This window comes from Mercenaria mercenaria, chromosome 17 (assembly GCF_021730395.1).
Source record: "Mercenaria mercenaria strain notata chromosome 17, MADL_Memer_1, whole genome shotgun sequence".
In the NCBI taxonomy this organism is placed as follows: domain Eukaryota; kingdom Metazoa; phylum Mollusca; class Bivalvia; order Venerida; family Veneridae; genus Mercenaria; species Mercenaria mercenaria.
This window is the reverse complement of record NC_069377.1, coordinates 52,353,714-52,376,370: the sequence shown is the minus strand read 5'-3', so window position 1 is coordinate 52,376,370 and position 22,657 is coordinate 52,353,714. Positions and strand designations below refer to the sequence as shown.

Below are 22,657 nucleotides of genomic sequence, written 5' to 3'. Positions count from 1 at the left end.
TTACCAATCATATAAACTTTTATATATAAAACAAAATGTGGCATTTTTATGGAGACCAAGAGTAGTCGGTCTCCGCCAGTGTCATTGTCAAACAGTTTACTCTGTTCTGTCAATATACATAAAGGATGATTAACGGTGATGTCTATGTCAAATGTTTGTATATTAAAGAAAAGTCGAAATAGATACATAAAATATGCTATCGTTACATCAGGCAGGTATGTTAAAACTAGCTAATCTTAATGTAAATTAGCTTTTATAGACTTTAGATTGACTCTGCGCTATCTTCAAAGGTGCGTGGGTGGGCTGTTAAACAATTTAAAATGCACACTATTTTCCATTTTTATTCAATATACACTTGAAAATTAAAAGTATCCATATATTCAATGATCTAAACCCGGAAAATTTTTTAAAAGACATTATTGTTACATTTTCTTTTAATTATACATTGCCAGTAACATGGTCCAGATCTGTGGTCACTTCATTTTGAACACGTCTGAAAGATATTGACTATATTTTTTTGACAGCGGGTGGTGGTTTTTCGGTCTAAGAATGTCATCATCTTCATCATCATCATCTTCAGTGATCGCCTCACTCTGTGTAGAGTATACTCGGGATTATGTCGGATGGAGAGTATCAAACCTTAGGGAAGACCGTTGCATAATGTATTTTCAAATTACGTAATTGTATTCGTATACGTGTATCACTATTTATATATTTTGCCAATGAAATATGTTTAAAGTTCGAACTTTACCCTTTATAGATTGACCCGATCAGAATTATGCGCTTGGTATACGTCTTCAGTGGGACCTTGGAGTAGGCTGACACTGGTCTAGTATTTCTCTGAAACTAGTCTATCCTATTAGAGTATAAATCGGGTGGACAAATGTAGTCAGTGACATTCGAGGGGGTTGGGGAGCAATATGTGCAATAAGTGCTTATTTTCTAGTTCACGTGGTTAAAATCTGTAATTAAGGTAACTAGAAGCCATGTCAGCTAATGGTAGGAGCCTCACCAGCTGTCGAATTCGTCTTTAAGTACGCTTGTCGAACTGTTGTCCACTCATGCCCTCGAATGATATTATGGTACGGGGTACGGTTGGAGTGTAAACATGAAATATTCCCTCAATAGTCATCAATATTATATCCGGAAGAACTTTTATCTGATACGAAATAGGACTCCTATCTCTGATGTACGAACTGGTGGATAACATCAAGTCTGAAAAAGATAATGTGCTTCTTTAAAACCCGCATTTCTGTAATACAGTAATTTATTTTAGGTCGATTCTACAACCTGTATTAATCACTCTTGTCGCAATCCATTTTGATTCGGGTAACCAATTTCCCTTCACGGTACTTTTTCACGCCTGAAATTTATTAACCCAGTTACAGCAATGGAATAATAATACTGAACACATTAAAATCAACGCTCCCGCACATAGGTCTTATAAATACAACATCATAATTATTCTAAGAATAACAACTTTAGATTACTATGTAATAACAACACATATATTTAGCTGTTTACGGGCCTCATAATTTTTCGGATGCTGATTGTACAACACGTGCTCCCGCGGTACTTTGAAGTACAATATACCAAATATCCAGCCAATAAACTGTAAGATAGGAGCGAGATAATTTGCATATCAAAGTCCGCGCGCTTCAAAATGACGGAGTGCGCATGTGCATGAACTTCGACACAATTGTAGACGTCTGCTATGTTGACATAAAATGATAGTGAATTGATAAAAGATTTTTCAACAAAGTTAGACTTAATTTAGCTCAAATATGGATACACATGGTGTGACTGGGGCTCCGAATGAAAGAGCCTTGTTGAATTTAATGGAGAAAACGGGCTATAGTATGATTCAAGAAAATGGACAGCGAAAATACGGTGGACCTCCTCCAAACTGGGAAGGACCGCAGCCAGGAAGAGGATGTGAAATTTTCATTGGTAAAATTCCAAGAGATTGTTTTGAAGATGAACTTGTTCCAGCATTTGAAAAAGTTGGAAAAATATATGAATTTCGTTTGATGATGGACTTTAGTGGCAGCAATAGAGGTTATGCCTTTGTTATGTATACGAACAAGAATGATGCACTAAAAGCGGTGAGGGAAATGAACAACTATGAAATAAGAAAGGGACGTTTGTTAGGAGTATGTCCCAGTGTTGACAACTGTAGATTATTTGTTGGTGGAATCCCCAAAAATAAAAACAAAGAAGAGATTATGATTGAGATGAAGAAAGTTACTGATGGTGTTACAGATGTGATAGTGTATCCTTCAGCCATGGACAAAAGCAAAAATAGGGGGTTTGCATTTGTTGAGTATGAAAGTCACAGGGCTGCAGCAATGGCTCGAAGGAAGCTTATACCAGGCAGAATACAGCTATGGGGGCATCAGATTGCAGTAGACTGGGCTGAGCCCGAACAAGAAGTTGATGATGATGTTATGAGTAAAGTATGTTTGATAAAATAAGCATTAGAATACTGTAGCTATTAATGTTTGATACATGATCAAGTTTGATCCATTAAAGGCTAATATGAAGTGGAATTACCAAGATTCAAATAAATTTACATAGATGTGGCAAGATGTGGTTTGAATGTGTAAATGTAGAATTCAATATTCTTCTGTCAATTTGACTTTTTCAGGTCATTTTATAGAAACACAGTTTTATAGTTGAAATTATTGCAAACAGTGTTTTACTGTAGGTTTTTTAAATCACCTACTTGATTAGGGCTGAAAAAAAATCAGTTTTGACAATACTTTAGTTTACTTTTCAAATAGTCACCACAGGAAATGTTTTTTTTATCAAAGTCACTTAGATAATCTAGAGTGGTGGAACCTATGCTCGCGGTATTTTGTACATATATTATCTTTTTAAGAAACAAGAAAAAATTATTATTTCGATTTGCCTATACAAAAACATAAAGTTATCCTCCTATTATCGAAACATATTGTTGATGTGCGTCATCACGTGACTTAGTCGTCTCGTGAGCTATCGACACGGCATAAGTGAAAAAGTGAAAATTCGCCCTGAAGGGAACCTATGCTGGCGGTATGTTATATCTATTAAACTAAGGGCGAAAAAAAAACATTCAGCAGGCTAAAAATGAACAAACAAGCATATGCGAATATAATATTTAGAACATTACTCATTTATTATGTGAAAAACAAAAGAAATGAGGATAAAATTTAGTATGTGCCTCTATGTGTATATTTCCCTTACAGAAATGGAGTCACTATTAGGAAAAAGCTTATAAACGTATAGTAATGTTATATAAAAACAGAATGTTCAAGTATTAATGATTCAAACAACGAGCGTGAATAACTCACTAATGTTTCCGACACTTCTTTTGTGTGTAGGAAAATTACTCCTCCCTACATCTCAGAAAAAGCCATTTGGACTTTGTCAAAATACTAAGATCAACATCGATCTTTTCATGGTTCGACAGGCACTCGTAGTGTAGCCAGGCGTCACATTCATCACATCTTGCTTTTAAATGTATCTTACATCTGACTGTAATGCATGATTTCTAAAAAACTAAATTTAGTTGGGTTATTTTGACATATTTGTCTGAGATTTGTGCGACGGATACAGATTGCGTAAAATGTATCGGCTGCTGTATACGTCACGTGAGCGGCACGCGCGGCTATCGCTACGTTTGTTGTAAAGGCATTTTACCACTGGTCGGTGTTGAACATAGCATGATGAAATATTTTTATCTGTGCTTCTGCAGAGAGCGTATTCATCGAAATACCGCGAGCATAGGAATACCGCGAGCATAGGTTCCACCACTCTAACTTGTTATGTGTTAAACCAAAATATTTTTTGTTTGGTCTCAAATTCTAAATGCTGATTTTTAAAAAATTGGTAGTTATTTAAATTTCATTATCTGTCCTGTAAAGGATTTATCTTTAAATGTTTTGTTACTGAAATTGTGCCATTATCAGTGTGTTCAATCTGTTGATAAGCTGTGTTTATTGAATAACATTTGTCAAATTTATATATAAAACATCCACAGATAGTAGGGCTTTGGGTGATACTGGATGGTAATAATTGATAAACAATGATGTAAAATTGAATTCCTAGGTCACTACACCTTTTAGGTGTTACACATTTTATGAACATCGCTTATCTTATTTACTTTAGCTGATCGTAATATTGACAAGGGGACTTATCATAAATAGGTACATGCAATATAAGGATCAGTTGATTGGGGTTGAAATATAACATAGTTTGAACCGCAAATAAAATGACTTTCAAAGCCTTCAAAGTTAGCTAATTTATAGACATTGATAGTGCAAAAGTAAACTTTGATTGTAACATGTCTCTTCAAATCAAATAAATTCATGAGCTTGAATATTGAAACAGTTTGCAATTGATGTCAAAGATAAAGAAGTGTCCTGTATACATACATACCTACATAATATGTACTGAAGAAAACAGCTAACCCACCATTTGTTATTTTGCAAATATCTTAATGTTATTTGTATAACAGTGTTCATTCCAGGCCGCGCCATGGGGCCATAGGCGCGTATTTTACTGTATTGGCGCATAAAAGTTTGCCCTATAGCGCCCGTCGGGCGCACACTTTTTCAGAAAACAGTCCGTTTACAATGAGCCGACTTCCAGAAGTTGTGAATCGAATACGACTCTTCCGATGACGTAACGCGCATTTTTATTGGTCGATGTTAAAATAGTAGCCAGTCTCCGGTCGCCTAACAACATACAGCTTTCAATGTTGCTATGCAATGGCGGACAAAAAAAAAGAAGTCGCGATTCGGAGAAAAAAGAAATCCAATTTTACGTTTTTCTCTAACCGTTAAAAAAAGCAGACGACGGAGAACAAATTTCCAAAGAAAGATGACATGTTCGAGACCGCTAGACCACTCAATAGCCTAACCGCTTAGCCAAAATCAGGCGACAAACATTAATTCCGTAGTAAATCCGCATTCATGGCTGTCGGACTTTCCGTGGTTAAGTTTCGGTAACGGTCAAAATATTATGACTTGTTTCGTTTTTGTCGTGTTGAGCGACCTGTGAAGTGTCCACTTTTCTCTTTGTAATTATGTTTTACGAACCGCGAAAATAATACCTTGAACTCCATGTAAGAAAAGTGTTAAAAATACAGCCTTTCCTTTCATGTAAATCAGTTTTTCTTTCATGGCCCCTATTTTTTTCAAATGTCCCCATTTTTTTGCCATCATGGGGCCCTTTGACCCCACTTAAAAAAATCCTGGAATGAACACTGGTATAATTATGTCTTGCCTACGTAAAATAAATCTCATCTTAAATTAGAGTACACTTAGAGCAATATCCTTCTTTTCAATATTTCAACAAAATCAAATTATTACTGGTACTGATGATAAACCCGGACAGATGATAAAGTCGACCACCTTGGAAATATTCGATTGCAATCGGTTATTTATAAAGTTGAACACACCATCTAATAGTTTCCACTTATAACACCAACTGGTGTAAACAAAAACAAAATTGGTAAATATTCTGTATAAATAAATGACTTACATAAATTTGTATAAAAAATATTTATCCAAAATTACTGGGGAAGAGGGTGTTTTTTTGCGCATGCTCATTGTCGAAACATGAAGGCCTGACATTTGGTAACTTTTCATTACTTGATCAGGAATGACCGCTGCAGCTTTTTGGGGAAAGTTTCAATATAATAATACCAAGAAAATTTTGTAAATGACAAAGTGTTCGAATTTATCATCAGTCAATGTTCATACAGTCCCCTTTTTACATACCCCTTTCAGGGCCTCACTTCGTGTGAGTTTGTTTACTAAATATAAATTTTAATCATGTAAAGTTTTCAGCAAAGGTTAAGCTTTATTTTGATACCGACCGTTGATTACAGTTTGCAGAAATAAAAAAGTTACAGGTAAAAAACCTCATTTTCTGTTCGGGTTTATCATCAGTACCAGTACAACACAGAAAATTCACAAAAATACACTTAAATGCTTAGAATTTGCAAACTGGTTATAAAAATGCTGAGGGGAAAAATGGCAACAGTGTTATTGTACCCTATTGAAAAAGATCATTTGATATTCGTGTGATCATTTTTAGCTCATCTGATTTTTTGAAAAAAAATGATGAGTTATTGTCATCACTTGAGCGGTTGTCGGCGTCGGCGTCGGCGTCTGCGTCGGCGTTGCCTGGTTAAGTTTTATGTTTAGGTCAGCTTTTCTCCTAAACTATCAAAGCTATTGCTTTGAAACTTGGAATACTTGTTCACCATCATAAGCTGACCCTGTATAGCAAGAAACATAACTCCATCTTGCTTTTTGCAAGATTTATGGCCCCTTTTGTACTTAGAAAATATCAGATTTCTTGGTTAAGTTTTATGTTTAGGTCAACTTTTCTCCTAAACTATCAAAGCTTTTGCTTTGAAACTTGGAATACTTGTTCACCATCATAAGCAGACCCTGTACATCAAGAAACATAACTCCATCTTGCTTTTTGCAAGAATTATTGCCCCTTTTGGACTTAGAAAATCAGTTTTCTTGGTTAAGTTTTATGTTTAGGTCAGCTTTTATCCTAAACTATCAAAGCTATTCCTTTAAAACTTGCAACACTTGTTCACCATCATAAGCTGACCCTGTACAGCAAGAAACATAACTCCATCTTGCTTTTTGCAAGATTTATGGCCCCTTTTGTACTTAGAAAATATCAGATTTCTTGGTTAAGTTTTATGTTTAGGTCAACTTTTTTTCTTAAACTATCAAAGCTATTCCTTTAAAACTTGCAACACTTGTTCACCATCATAAGCTGACCCTGTACAGCAAGAAACATAACTCCATCCTGCTTTTTGCAAGATTTATGGCCCCTTTTGGACTTAGAAAATATCAGATTTCTTGGTTAAGTTTTATGTTTAGGTCAACTTTTTCTCTTAAACTATCAAAGCTATTGCTTTAAAACTTGCAACTCTTGTTCACCATCATAAGCTGACCCTGTACAGCAAGCAACATAACTCCATCCTGCTTTTTGCAATAATTATTGCCCCTTTTGGACTTAGAAAAATCATTTTCTTGGTTGAATATTATGTTTAAGTCAACTTTTCTCATAAACTATCAAAGCTATTGCTTTAAAACTTGCAACAGTTTTTCACCATCATAAGTGGACACTGTACATCAAGAAACATAACTCTATCCTGCTTTTTGCAAGAGTGATGGCCCTTTTTAGACTTAGAAAATCATGGGTAGGACAATATTTCTATTATACAAAAAAAATCAGATGAGCGTCAGCACCCGCAAGGCGGTGCTCTTGTTAACAAAGCTACTCGTCCACAGTTTGGGTGAAATTTTTCAACATGTTAATTTCCACCAAGTTTGGCATCATTATGACGCTGAAAAATGATAAAGTGGGTGAAAATTAAAGTAAGGTGTAAGAAGAATATAACTTTTCTCGAGTTTTTTTTTCCCCTTCTATAATAGGGGCTGTTAACAGGCCCCTTCCCCGCAGAAAATTTCTTTTAAATCATGCAGTTTTCCCTAAAAATTTACTTTACATAAGTTTTTTTATTCCCCTTTGCCCAAATACCGAGCTATTTTTCCCCCCAAATCACAGGCCTGGGCCCCTTGCCCTCTTGGTAAAAAAAACCCCGTTTCTGCATTATTTCAAAAGCATTGCAACGATTTACAGTCTAACCTGTCTTAAGCAGCCAGCCAAGGGAAGCAGACAATGTGGCCGCTTAAGCCAGGTGACCGCTGATCGGAGGTGCAGCCAGTGTATGTATTTTTCAGACTTCTGACCAGTTTAGCCTTTAGACCCATTTCTGTTTGGGTTTCCCATTATTATTTTACCAGGATACAATGACGTGCATTTGCCTTCGCAATACGAATGGTTTTCTTAGCAATCTAAAACTCCGGCGTGGTTTTTTTACTACAGAAATTGTTACAGACAATTTTCTAACTTCAAAACAAGTTTGTTTACAATTTTCGCCATTTTGGTAAGGGAAGCTACTCTCCGCGCTTATTGTCTATGCTAAAATCTAAGATTGCCGTTACGTTCCGTAAAAGATAGAAAGTTTATATTTTTTCAAACACAATTAATTTCGTATAAATCTAATAGTATTGTGATGACAGAAGTATAAAAAAAATCACTAATCTTATGCTACTAATTAGTTATCGAGTATTATCTTTAACCGAGGTCAAACTGTGAACAACAAAATTGACACGAGGTGACACGCTAATTGCCGATAATTACTGGCCATTTGATCATAACAAAAAGGGGATTACACCTTTGGTTATCAGTTTTAATTGAGAAGCTCATGTCATTTTGTCGTTCTTAGGTGAAGTCACGCGAAACTTAGCAATCACGTGCTTCCCAAAAATCGGGTATCTTCGGCGATTATTGCCTAAAAATAATTGGTTTTGGAAGAAAAATGGCCGCTGAAAGGGGTCAATTACGGCGGTCGGGAGGCAATTTCGGTGGCCGCTGGCCGCGGATGGCAGGTGGCCGCTGAATAAAGTGATAAAATTGAGGAAAATCCGTCGGGGGCGTCATAAAATGGCCGCTGAACGGAGGTGACCGCTGATCGGAGGTGACCGTTAGTACAGGTTAGACTGTACTACCTTCTGCAAAATATTTTTGGTTATGGAAATAGAAATGAAGTTCACAGCACTTCCACTCGCCATTTTTACAATAATGTCTGCAGAGACATTTTCTCTCTGTTATATCAATTTTGCTCTTCAAGAGAAAAACCAGGCTAAAATGACTTATTTTTATTGTTTCCATGTAGCTAGAGTGTCTGCGGACGAGAAAAATGATATATAATACATCTACATTTGTATAAGTTTCAGCAGTTCCACAGAATGTGTCGCATTTTTAGCCATTTTTCAGCGTTATGCTGTTGCACTGAAAAATTGGATAAACTGTGTTGAATTTTGTGGAAAGACTATGAAATACTGAAGATGGTTTGTAACCTTTTTTACAACTTCAACAATATCGCTTTCAGGTATTTTTTATTTCAATCAAATCGGATAAAAACTGTCAAAGATACAGCAATTTCTGCAAAACAATACTCCGTTATGCTATTTTTCTAAAAACAACTGTGTTAATTTAAAATAGGTGAAAAATATGTTATAAAATGCATAAAAACTATTAAACATAATTAGATATTTGCTTAAGTATGCTGTTTTCAATAATAAAGTATGGAATTGCAACCAAAAAATGATATTGCTAAAATAACATTTCTTGTATTTTCATGGGTACTTGAATCAGAGGATTTGTAGTGTCCGCAACGCAGTAGATACAGGAAATGAAAGTGATCCAAATGACAGCGAGTTACTGATTACAAAACGCAGTTGTGATGCACATTATTTGTGCAAAATTATTTTGCTGCTATGCCAACAATGATTTTTCCATACTGGATTTGCTGACTGTAGTGTCCGCAACGTTTTGTAGTGTCCGCAACACTTATTATTTTTAAGAAACCAATTTTATCAGATCAAATTCTGTGTTTTAAATGTCCATATCGTTCTGTAAGACAACGGAATTTATAATTAAACCTAAAGTGCCAACAAAAATAAAAATGAAACAGGGCTATAACATAAAACGTGCTAAGAAGCCTTGCAGCTTTTGTCGAGAAGAATATTAAATACGTATATTAGTTTGTATTACTTAGGGTCCAAGATGAAACCATGAGTAGTGTTTTCAAACTAGATTTATTAGTATTGACAAGTGAAGATACAGTTGAACAGCATTTTAACTTGCAAAAGATTTTGTAGTGTCCGCAACGTTTTGTAGTGTCCGCAACAGACCTAATATACTTAAATCTATCCTGATTTTCTGATCTTTGACCTTTTTTTTCAATCAAATGACATGAGTATACATATTTAATACTGGCCTTTGTTGGATTATACCATAAATTCTAAGTCCTCATAAGGCAAGTTATTTGCAAAAAAAAGGAACTAAACTTTATGAATATTCAAAGAAGTTATAAATAGCTCGTTACAACAAAAATGACAAAATTATTGAAGTCTTTTCCCATGAGTGTTCTGAAATGTCCTGAGGAACCAGTTAAGTTCTTGTATTTAGTGTGTATTTCTACACATAGTATATCATGACTGTAAGTGTTGCGGACACTACAAAATAGATGTCAGCATACTTATGATTTCATTGCTATTTTCTCTAATTATTATAGTCAAATTTTCTTTAGAATTATCTATTTAGACTTATAGACTGGGACCCTCACCCTGTATTCATGAATCTTGCAACATCAAGCCGTAATAATGAAATGAATGAACTGGCACGCAGAAAAGTGCCATTCAAATATTCCAAATTTAAATGTAAACACGCCGTCAACCTACATCCCTCCGGGGGCCTAAATAGATATCTGATAGGGCCTAGGCAGCTGGATAATGTGTTGCGGCTCTGCTCACTGTGCGGGCTTCCAAGGTTGCCCGCTGCTCATTTAATAGCTCCTTGATAATAAATAGGTGCAGGAAGCGGGCATGTATTAATCAACAACACTCCCCTCTGTTTTATTTTCAAGAGAAACTAAAATATATAGATAGTAATTTCAACTGTTATTACGCATACAACTGGAAAGTTTTCTATTGCACACACTGTGTATAACAGGACATGATCACATACGGAGGTATTGATCTTTTTGTGGTATATAGTGTATTATTGCGGCGTATATTGGTTTTGACATATATATTAACTGATTAATTCTTATTTGATCACTCACTCACTTGATGTATGCTACGATATGTTGATGTATATTTTTGACAGTATTTCGACACGTCTCTGTTTGGTTCCTTTCGATAAAGGGCAAGGTTATGGGTACTTACGTTTGATAGCTGAGTTTTAGAAGATACATTGTATACAACAGGACATGAACACATGCGGAAGTGTTGACAGTTTTGAGGTGTAAGTGTAGTTTTGTGAACTAAGATCTTGTGTAGGAAGTATGTTGGAGGTGGTTGCTATTTTTTTAGCTTGGGTTTCATTACTGACAGGAAGTCAGTGCAGTCGGCTGACAGTGACTGTGCGGTCGGCAGACAGTGGCTGTGCGGTACAACCGTGGCGTCCGGGCGGGTGGGTCTTTTCTGGTTGCTCTGAGTCGGTGGAATTGCTCGGAGTTGGAAGGGTTTGCTCGAACTTCGGAGGATTTATTGTCATATTTTCTATGGCGGTGCCCGAGTGGTTTCCCTCGCTGAATAGGGATAGTCTACAGATAAGTAATTTGATTTGTCACACGTGATTTAAGGTAAGTATATCGCGTTGTCAAATTTTGGAGAAGAGCTCTGATGTTACATGAGGGTTGGATATATACTGGTGTAAGCTTACGATTTCAAGAACGGCCCCGTCACCTGGATTATTTTGTGGGATAAATAGGACAGACAAATAATTTAGTGAGTTTTCAATAATAATATTGTGTTTCTTGGCCGTATGGAAAAGTGTCGGTATTTGAAGATGTTGCGTCATGTGTGGAGCGGGCATCAATCTTAGTTGATTACACGGACAGGTGGTGCCTAATCGCTACTTGTTTTAGTTTGACCACAAAAACATGGATTGTGTGAAAGATATAACCAAACTGCTCCTTAGTGATAAGGTGTGCCGTTCTTATGATCGCATGGATAAAAGGATGGATAGATTACTTGTTGACCCGTTTTGCTCTCAAGCGGATGCAGGTGATCATGAAACCTATAAGACTTTTTAGAAACAGAAGGTAGATTGGATAATCATCACAATTATTACAGGCACTTCTGTCTTATCATCTACAATGTTCAAGGTGATCGCATGATTTAACTGGTAGCCTCTTTCAATAAGGGTCTAGCTAGGTTCTTACAAAATTGAATAATGATTTAAAACAAACGGTATAAAAAGTCTGCATAATCACTTTTTCATGGAAGGTATTAACTGCGATGAAGACATGTGAGCAATTTGGCTGAATGGTTTTCTTCGGTTGATGGGCAAGATAGGCAAGGAGCGTTGCGCGCGTAAAGGCCTTAACTTGCCATTAATTCTTCGCAAGGGAATTTATCTGGTGATATGTCGGGGAATCCTTCAGACCGTTAGTGCACGTGTTGAGTTGTGTTGATGCATAATGATTGAGAGTGATTAATATATGTTTTACTTTCGTTTAATAACAATTAAAATTACCCATACTCCTTTTCAGCGGTTGGACACGGTGAATTGTGTTTGCATTTAATTTGGAATATTAGAATGGCACTTTTCTGTGTGCCAGTTCTTTCATTTCATTATTACAACTTGATGTTACATGACCCATGGATACAGGGCTAAGACACGTTTTTAATAGTGTTACGCCAACCAATACACATACATACAGAATTACTATACATATATATACAGTAAATCTCGCTTATAAGGAACAGCTTGGGACCTCTAAAAATTGTTCCTTATAACCGAGGTTCCTTATATCCATATAGCGAACTAGTTCCTTGTAACCGAGGTTTGTATACCGAACACGAATTTGAACAGCGAACTCGTTGAAAGGATTCTATGTTCACTCTCCGGGCCAACCATGCATCTTTATGTGTGAAAGTTGCGAGTCTGGTACGGTCCCTTCCATGAGAGATGGTAAGGTTAACTGCCTGCATGTATATGACTGAAATAGTTTTGAAACCCGGCGTCAAACCTAAACTAACGGTAAAAATGACGGTAATTTGTGTTTATTTTTTGTTGGTCATTTCTATCTTTTTTTAAAGAGCGCTACGATATGTTGTAGTTACTCCCCTTACCTTGCTCGACTGCCTGTTATGTGACTAGGCATCAATACTAATATAAAATAACATGTACAATGGAAATATATTGCCGTAGCTCTTAAAAAGGAGAAACCGTCATTTATATAGGAAAATCAAAACAAAATGTTAAATTAGATAACCCATTGAAATTTAAAGTAGGTGTTTATGACATACAGTGCATTATGACTAAGACAACGGCGCCATACACACAAATTAAAGTGTAAATTATACCTTTAGTTTAGCTATTGTCCATTTTAGCACCTGCTATAATTTTTATAATTGGAAATTTGGTAAACTGGACTGTTTGCCATTGTTAATCACGCGTAATTAGCACATTTATTTAGGATAGTATTAGACAGTACCTAATACATGTAGCTCTCGAACATAATTTTGAGAAAATGTAAGTCTACTATCGTCTAATACTTGGTAAATGTTAATGATGATATTTTAGATTTTCTTTTTAGCGTACCCGTGAATGAACAAAGTAAAGATCATAATAATGAAATAATTTGTGTTTATTCATGTGCATGAAAGCGCGTGACACCATCAGCGATTCTCTTGTTTATATCCGGTTTTCAATATTTTTTATTCTTTATGTCTGTTCGTTATAACCGAGGGGTTTTCCATTGAATTTCGTACTTTGGGACTGAAAAAAGTGTTCCTTATAACTGAGTGTTCCTTATAACCGAGTTCCCTATAACCGAGGATTTTTACATTGAATAATGAAGAAATTAGATCGGGGAATTGAAAACTGTTCCTTATAACCGAATGTTCCTTATATCCGAGTTCCTTATAAGTGAGGTTAACTATACTTCTTTTGGTCTTTATAAATTCTGATTTCCATTGGAAACTCTTTTGGAGAGGACACGTTTCAAGTAATTATGTAAAGATTTGGTTACCATACAAGCTAGGCAACATTTCTATTTCAGTAAAGTAAGTCTGTTTATCTTCCATTATTAAAATTTAGTAAAGTAAATTCTCAAAAAAGGGATCGTTCCAGGCATTGAAAGCTAACACCCACTAGCACAAGCTTTAGCTGTATTCTATTTACACTATTCAAACAATTTAATATAAAACAAAGCAATTGAGGATTTAAACATGTAATTAATACTTGAATATCTTTTAAAACGTTCTTGTTTAGATTTTTATATTCCGGCTTGGCAGGAAAGCACACTAATTATTATGTGTAGTGTCCGCAACGTTTTCTTAAATGCCAAGTTGGAATTTCTTTTTGAGTTACAGTTTGTTTTATCTATAAAAGTCCTTCTTAAACAAATATTCTAATGTCCATGCATCAAATATAGCAAAGATAAACAATGCTGTTTGGAAGATATCACAAATTTTTGGCCTGTTTACCTTACAAAATATTTTTGCCAACATACTGATCGGTAAACTTATCATAAACATGGCTAATTTTTCATACAGAAGCTTACTGTTTCACTTTCAGTGAACAATGTTATTTAATTATCTCACTGACTGTGACATTAAACCATGGAATTACTTTTGAATTCAATAATGCAATTATGTAGTGTCCGCAACGTTTTTATACCTTTTCGTATTCTATTTATATGGCATTGCATTTCAAACTCACGTTAAAATAAATGGCTCTTTCTGATGAAGTATGTATCAAAGTTTAAGTGTATGAAATAACATTTAATAATAATTGCTGGACTATATTTTAGAGAAAACTATCTATTAATGTATTTTTAACACAAAATTTGGCAGTCATTCAGTTGTTAATTAATAAGTCGTTTTTCGAAATAAAAGTTCATGAAGGACAGAAATATTGTTTTTTTCTTTTACCAAATGCAAGGACTATCTTAGAAATAATGGTATATGTTAAACATGTCTATTTTTGACCAGATTATATGAGTATAACATAAATGTATGTAGTGTCCGCAACGCACAATACCAGCAGTTGCTTTAAATTTCATAACTCAAGAACGGCATGTCATTAAAGGTTAAAAAATTACCATCTGATGCAGGAATAGCAAGAGAAAAAGTCCACCAAATCCAAGACTGATTGGCAAAAGTTGATTTTTTTACACCAAGTGCAACATGCCTGCAGACATTATTGTAAAAATGGCGACTGCAGATCCATAAATATCATCACAATCCTTTTAAATCATTAGTTATCTAATACACAATTTTTACAAATGAGTAGAATTAGGTCAAATTACATCGCATACATCAGAATATTTAACTGTCAGAGTTTCCTTTCATCGTACATCAAAGGACAAATTCGGATCGTCACTTTTCTTTGAACTTAAGCTGCTATGTGCCTGTGACAGTGTGTTTATTCCAAGATGTTACAGGGCTCTCCCTAAAGTTTGAAGTAGTCAGTGATGAAAGAAAAGTAGCCAGCGGAACCCAAGCGGGGGGTCCTTCCCAGGAAAATTTTGAAATTGAAGGTTTAAAATGGTGCAATCTGGTGTATTTTTGGGTGTTTTTTCTTTGCTTTGTCTGCCTATATTTTTTTGTACAGAAGACATAAAAACATAATTCCTCTTAAAAATGTATTTGTGACATCACATAAAAAGTCAGAGTCATACCCTCATTCTAAACCATCAGGGCACTTGTTTGGCCATTTTTAGGGCCGAATATGGGTACCATTCCCTTCCTTAAATAATATGTTTTTTTCCCCTTTCTCAGAAGAAAATTCCCCTGAGTGATAGATTGTTTGACACAAATAGATATTAACTCTTTCTTTTAATATTATATAGTGCCTCTAAGGAAGATTACTGTTGCAATATAGTCACATCAGTTAGAAATGGTTGAAAACAGTATTAATATGTGTGAAAAGTAGTTACATATACATGGCTTAAACTACCCCTTTTCGTCTTAAAATATCGAAAATTTCCCCTTCCTGAGGGGAATGCCTTACCTGTCCCCAAAAGTTGTCTAGTGCCCTGACCATAGTCATTATATATCGTCAAAAAATCTGTCAAAAACAGTTAAGCATCACAGTCGTTATTCACAGCCTTGGCACATAGGTGGATATATCTAGGATACAGTATGGGTCCGTGAGCCATATACACTTAAATTTGTTACAGTGATAATGTATTCTGAGAGAAAAAAAATGCCAAAAAAGTAATTTTGATTTTTTTCCCGCTGTAACAATGAGCCTTTAGAAAGGTGATCATGAGCATTTTGACGTGTAGATCTACTGCTTCCAGGTCCGTATTTTTTGTTTCAAAAATATTTCTTTATCAATGATTGACCGTCCTTTGGGCAAGTGAGTAATCTTTCTGAAAAATCTTACTTCAAAGCCCAGATGCAAACCGTTTACGCACAGCAAGCAAGCAACGGCGTACGAAACATTTTTCGGAGTGCATCGTGCCAGTTAAAAGAATTAACGCTACAAGCGGTCTGAACAGGCTGAATGGAAACTAACAAGACTGAAAATTAATTAATCAATTCTACTTAGTTACTTACAGCAGGGTTTTTTCTAGCTAATTTGGGAACATAGCCTATACCCCCAAAATTGGGAATTTTGAGTCGTATATGTTTCGAATTGGAAAATATTCAGTCCCATAGGATATAGTAAAGATGTGTTTAAGCACTTTCTCATACACTTGTTTCACATTGTACAACCTCTTTTAACATACTTCCATTACAAAATTGTCCATAATTTGGTCAATGTTTGTTCAATTTTGATGAAATTTTTTTCAGAATGTAGATTGGGAATTTTTGCTCTCATTTTGGGAAAAATACATACTTTTTGGCATTGGGAATATAGCCGAATAACGGCTATAAAAACGGCCGAAAAAAAACCCTGTACAGGTTTGCTATTTAATTTTGCTTTCAATACAAAGCAAAGATAGCGGAAACGTATGGAAAAAGTATGCATTGGATCGGGTAAATAAAGAAAGCTGGAAAACCCACCGGTGCCCGCTCATATTGCTAAACTATTCGTCAGTGGTCGTCACCTGGTGAGACTGATTAAAAATAGATGCGCTAAGATCCTGCGCAATTCACTGACTTGGGAAATTAACAACCACATGACGTCAGCATACAAAAATAACGTATTTTAACTGTTGGAATACACATGTAATGGTAATGCTTTGTTTATGTTTTCATTCGACATTTAATTTCGGGTAATTATTTTATGTTTTGAAGTTCATTTTTTTGTTCAGTTTGAGAAAAGTAGCCGGCGGTACATCCGTCAGTAGCTGGCGAAATCGCCGACCGCCGGGGCTTGTGGAGAGCTCTGTGTTAATGCAGTTTTGTCACCAAATGTAACAATAATACTGGGCATACATGCCATAATTTTTCAGGACATTTCCGGGATTCTGAGTTAAAATTTCTTGGATTTTTACTGTTTGTTCGGGACATACACTGTGACATTGGTATTCGTCTTTTTCATGCATATATAAATACCATAGTTTCCTGAGATAAACTTTGTTCACTCGCTTTATATATGCCCCAAGGTGTAATTTGATATTGACGCGTTGGTGAATTGTCTTCGTGTATTGCTAAATATCGGATTATCGTCAAGTATTATACTTCAAGCCGATAGATAAACAAGTTACCGTGTTCTGTTCCCGGGTTTTAGTACCAGCATTACAATTTCAAGGAAAAAACGCACGGAGAAAACCAAATTCTGTTTTAAACTGCTGTACTGCAGTACCGTGAACAATTCAGTGTTTATTAATTTATTTTAAAAATGACTTCCTTGTAATTTACGGTGGTCCACACAGATTTGAAAAGTTTTTAGTGGTCCTTCCTGAAAACCACTGGTCTCAGACCAGCATTAGTGCCGAGCCCTGAATATGGAAGAAAATGTGGTATTTGGTTACGTAACAATACATAACTTGAATGAAAATGACATAATTTGAATGAAAATGTGTTTAATGTGGACACATACCTATACTGTGGCAGAATTTATCAGTTTATAATAAGATTTTTGGTAATATTGGATAAAAGTTGATCTGACTATTGTTTGGTTTCGAGAAAAAATGCTTAAAATTTGTCTCAGCTGTTGCATGTGAACCTTCGTGTGAAGTTGTGCATGTGTTGTTCTGTTTTGGATTTCACTCAACCTGACCAGAGTTATGGCTCATGTCTTAGTCAAAAATATACATTAAGTGCCTTAAAGTTTGTGTGGCACATAAATCCCCTAAATTATTTGGCCTGGAGTTACAAAATTGTAGGAATGCTGTTCAGCATGTGAAGTTATGCACCTAGGGTTTTATTTATGATTTTCCATCTTGTCGCCCTGACCTCCACCCCAAACCCCACTCTCCCTTTCTCAGGAAAAAAAGGGTCTTCCAGTCTTCGTCGTAACTGGGTTGCCCGAAGTCTGGGACAAGTAGATCCTGTTTCGGGCAAGCCAAAGTTTTCAGGTGGTTGCCCGAATGAACAAGTGCTTTTTTCCAAAATTTAAATCCCTTAATTTTCACAATAATTACAGAATTTCATGAATCTGAAATGAACATTCTAAATACTAGCTTTCGTATATTTATGCATGAATTGATGACTTCACATTTGCAATATATAAAGTAACTTTACAAAATTCAGAAATTACATCCCTAAAATTACCTGAATTGACTGGAATTTACCCGCGAATCGTAAAGATATCAAAACGCCATGCCAGTAATTTTCCATTCCACGAGCACGTGCGACCTATCGTATCGCCGTTACTTTTGTTTATCGACACGTACACAAAAAATGCGTGTAGTGCATTCATTTTTAGCTCACCTGTCACAAAGTGACAAGGTGAGCTTTTGTGATCGCGCGGTGTCCGTCGTCCGTCGTCTGTGCGTGCGTGCGTGCGTGCGTGCGTCCGTCCGTCCGTAAACTTTTGCTTGTGACCACTCTAGAGGTCACATTTTTCATGGGATCTTTATGAAAGTTGGTCAGAGTGTTCATCTTGATGATATCTAGGTCAAGTTCGAAACTGGGTCACGTGCCTTCAAAAACTAGGTCAGTAGGTCTAAAAATAGAAAAACCTTGTGACCTCTCTAGAGGCCATATATTTCACAAGGTCTTCACAGGCTGTCTAGCGTCCCTAAAATTCCTACTTTTTCCTATTTTTTTTCAATTTGGCTAAAATTCCTATTTTTTAAAAAAAATCAAAGGAAATTCCTAAAAATTAAGGCCCTATTTTTTCACAAAAATTCCTAATTTTTTTTACTTTTTTGCAATGATCAAAAAGAGAAAATGTTTTAAATGTTGTTTAAAAGTTCTTCTAATTCAGAAAAAAACAGTTTAGCACAGTTCAAAGCAGTTTACCAGTGGTAGGCGTCTTTTCTGCATAAATAAAGCACTATTTGTGAGTTACTTTTATGTCAATCACATAAAGGTAAGCACATTACATGGTCTTTAAAGTCGATATTTGTACCCCCCGACAACAAAGTTGTAAGGGGGGGTATACTGGTTTCAGGTTGTCTGTCTGTCTGTCCGTCTGTCTGTCCGTAGACGCAATCTTGTGCTCACCATCTCTCCTTATCCCCTTGACAGAATTTAATGAAACTTCACACAAATGATCAGTACCAACAGTAGTTGTGTATGGGGCATGTTAGGTTCTTTTAGAAAAAGAAATTGCAGAGTTATGGGACTTTGTTTTTTTGTTACTATACCATATAAATAGACACAATCTTGTGTGCACCATCTCTCCTCATCCCCTTGACACAATTTAATGAAACTTCACACAAGTGATCAGTACCAACAGTAGTTGTGCATGGGGCATGTTAGGTTCTTTTAGAAAAAGAATTTGCAGAGTTATGGGACTTTGTTTTTTTGTTACTATACTATATACATAGACACAATCTTGTGCGCACCATCTCTCCTCATCCCCTTGACACAGTTTAATGAAACTTCACACAAGTGATCAGTACCAACAGTAGTTGTGCATGGGGCATGTTAGGTTCTTTTAGAAAAAAAAATTTGCAGAGTTATGGGACTTTGTTTTTTTGTTACTATACTATATACATAGACACAATCTTGTGCGCACCATCTCTCCTCATCCCCTTCACACAATTTAATGAAACTTCACACAAGTGATCAGTAACAACAGTAGTTGTGCATGGGGCATGTTAGGTTCTTTCAGAAAAAAATTTGCAGAGTTATGGGACTTTGTTTTTTTGTTACTATACTATATACATAGACACAATCTTGTGCGCACCATCTCTCCTCATCCCCTTCACACAATTTAATGAAACTTCACACAAGTGATCAGTAACAACAGTAGTTGTGCATGGGGCATGTTAGGTTCTTTCAGCGACAAAAATTGCACAGTTATGGGACTTTGTTTCTTGTTAACATACTATGTACATACAGTCTGCATTTGCAATCTTGTGCGTGCCTAATCTACCAAACGCTTGCACACAATTTAATGAAACTTCACACAAGTGATCAGTACCAACCCTAGTTGTGCATGGTGCATGTTACATTCTTTTAGATAAATATTCTGCATAGTTATGGGACTTTGTTTTTTGTTACTATACACATACAGTCTATATACATACAGTCCACATAATTATGCAATCTTGTGTGCGTGAAATTGCAATGTACTGTGTCAGTGCATGCGGGGGGTACATTCATCACCTTTAGTGATAGCTCTAGTTTAATTTGAAGATTCCTAAATTTAGCCCTAAAATTTCCTTAAAATTGTACTAAATTCCTAGTTTTAGCCCTATTTTTTGTACAAATTGCCCTAAAATTAGCCCTAATTTTTTGTCAGGGTATGCTAGACAGCCTGTCTTCATGAAAATTGGTCAGAATGTTCACCTTGATGATATCTAGGTCAAGTTCGAAACTGGGTCACGTGCTGTCAAAAACTAGGTCAGTAGGTCAAATAATAGAAAAACCTTGTGACCTCTCTAAAGGCCACATTTTTCATGGGATCTGTATGAAAGTTGGTCTGATTGTTCATCTTGATGATATCTAGGTCTAGTTCGAAACTGGGTCACGTGCGGTCAAAAACTAGGTCAGTAGGTCAAAAATAGAAAAACCTTATGACCTCTCTAGAGGCCATATATTTCATGAGATCTTCATGAAAATTGGTCAGAATGTTCACCTTGATGATATCTAGGTCAAGTTCGAAAGTGGGTCACGTGCCCTCAAAAACTAGGTCAGTAGGTCAAATAATAGAAAAACCTTGTGACCTCTCTAGAGGCCATATTTTTCATGGGATATGTATGAAAGTTGGTCTGAATGTTCATCTTAATGATATCTAGGTCAATTTCGAAAGTGGGTCACGTGCCATCAAAAACTAGGTCAGTAGTTCAAATAATAGAAAAAACTTGTGACCTCTCTAAAGGCCATATTTTTCATGGGATCTGTATGAAAGTTGGTCTGAATGTTCATCTTGATGATATCTAGGTCAAGTTCGAAACAGGGTCATGTGCGGTCAAAAACTAGGTCAGTAGGTCTAAAAATAGAAAAACCTTGTGACCTGTCTAGAGGCCATACTTGTGAATGGATCTCAGGCTGTCTAGCGTCCCTAAAATTCCTACTTTTTCCTATTTTTTTTCAATTTGGCTAAAATTCCTATTTTTTTTAAAAAATCAAAGGAAATTCCTAAAAAGGCCCTATTTTTTCACAAAAATTCCTAATTTTTTAACTTTTTTGCAATGATCAAAAAAAGAATATGTTTTAAATGTTGTTTTAAAGTTCTTCTAATTCAGAAAAAAAACAGTTTAGCACAGTTCAAAGCAGTTTACCAGTGGTAGACGTCTTTTCTGTAAATAAAGCTCTGTTTGTGAGTTACTTTTATGTCAATCACATAAAGGTAAGCACATTACATGGTCTTTAAAGTCCATATTTTAATTTGAAAATTCCTAAATTTAGCCCTAAAATTTCCTTAAAATTGTACCAAATTCCTAATTTTAGCCCTATTTTTTTGTACAAATTGCCCTAAAATTAGCCCTAATTTTTTGTCAGGGTATGCTAGACAGCCTGATGGATCTCCATAAAAATTGGCCAGAATGTTCACCTTGATGATATCTAGGTCAAGTTTGAAACTGGGTCACGTGCCTTAAAAAACTAGGTCAGTAGGTCAAATAATAAAAAAAACCTTGTGACCTCTCTAGAGGCCATACTTTTCATGGGATCTGTATGAAAGTTGGTCTGAATGTTCATCTTGATGATATCTAGGTCAAGTTGGAAACTGGGTCAACTGCGGTCAAAAACTAGGTCAGTAGGTCTAAAATTAGAAAAATCTTTTGACCTCTCTGGAGGCCATATTTTTCAATGGATCTTCATGAAAATTGATCTGAATGTTCATCTTGATGATATCTAGGTCAGTTTCGAAACTGGGTCACGTGCGGTCAAAAACTAGGTCAGTAGGTATAAAAATAGAAAAACCTTGTGACCTCTCTAGAGGCCATATTTTTCATGAGATCTTCATGAAAACTAGTGAAAATGTTCACCTTGATGATATCTAGATAAAATTCAAAACAGGGTCACGTACCTTCGAAAACTAGGTCAATAGGTGAAATAATAGAAAAACCTTGTGACCTCTCTAGAGGCCATACTTTTCATGGGATCTGTATGAAAGTTGGTCTGAATGTTCATCTTGATGATATCTAGGTCAAGTTCGAAACTGGGTCAACTGCGGTCAAAAACTAGGTCAGTAGGTCTAAAATTAGAAAAATCTTTTGATCTCTCTGGAGGCCATATTTTTCAATGGATCTTCATGAAAATTGATCTGAATGTTCATCTTGATGATATCTAAGTCAGTTTTGAAACTGGATCACATGCGGTCAAAAACTAGGCCAGTAGGTATAAAAATAGAAAAACATTGTGACCTCTCTAGAGGCCATATTTTTCATGAGATCTTCATGAAAATTAGTGAGAATGTTCACCTTGATGATATCTAGATAAAGTTCAAAACAGGGTCACGTACCTTCGAAAACTAGGTCAATAGGTGAAATAATAGAAAAACCTTGTGACCTCTCTAGAGACCATATTTTTCAATGGAT

At 35.7% G+C, this 22,657-nt stretch overlaps 1 protein-coding gene across 7 annotated transcripts in view; it reads left to right on the top strand.

Annotated features, from left to right (window-relative positions):
- Positions 1 to 1,702: 1,702 nt before the first annotated feature.
- Positions 1,703 to 22,657, top strand: part of LOC123537491 (APOBEC1 complementation factor-like) — a 78,258-nt gene continuing 57,303 nt past the window's right edge. For all 7 annotated transcript variants that reach the window (XR_008368039.1, XM_053528168.1, XM_053528167.1 and 4 more), the window contains exon 1: positions 1,703 to 2,456. Coding sequence is in view for 6 of the 7 variants with exons in the window: in XM_053528168.1 (XP_053384143.1) it covers positions 1,785 to 2,456 (672 nt within the window). In the remaining variant the exon portion in view is untranslated. The remainder of the gene's footprint in view (positions 2,457 to 22,657) is intronic.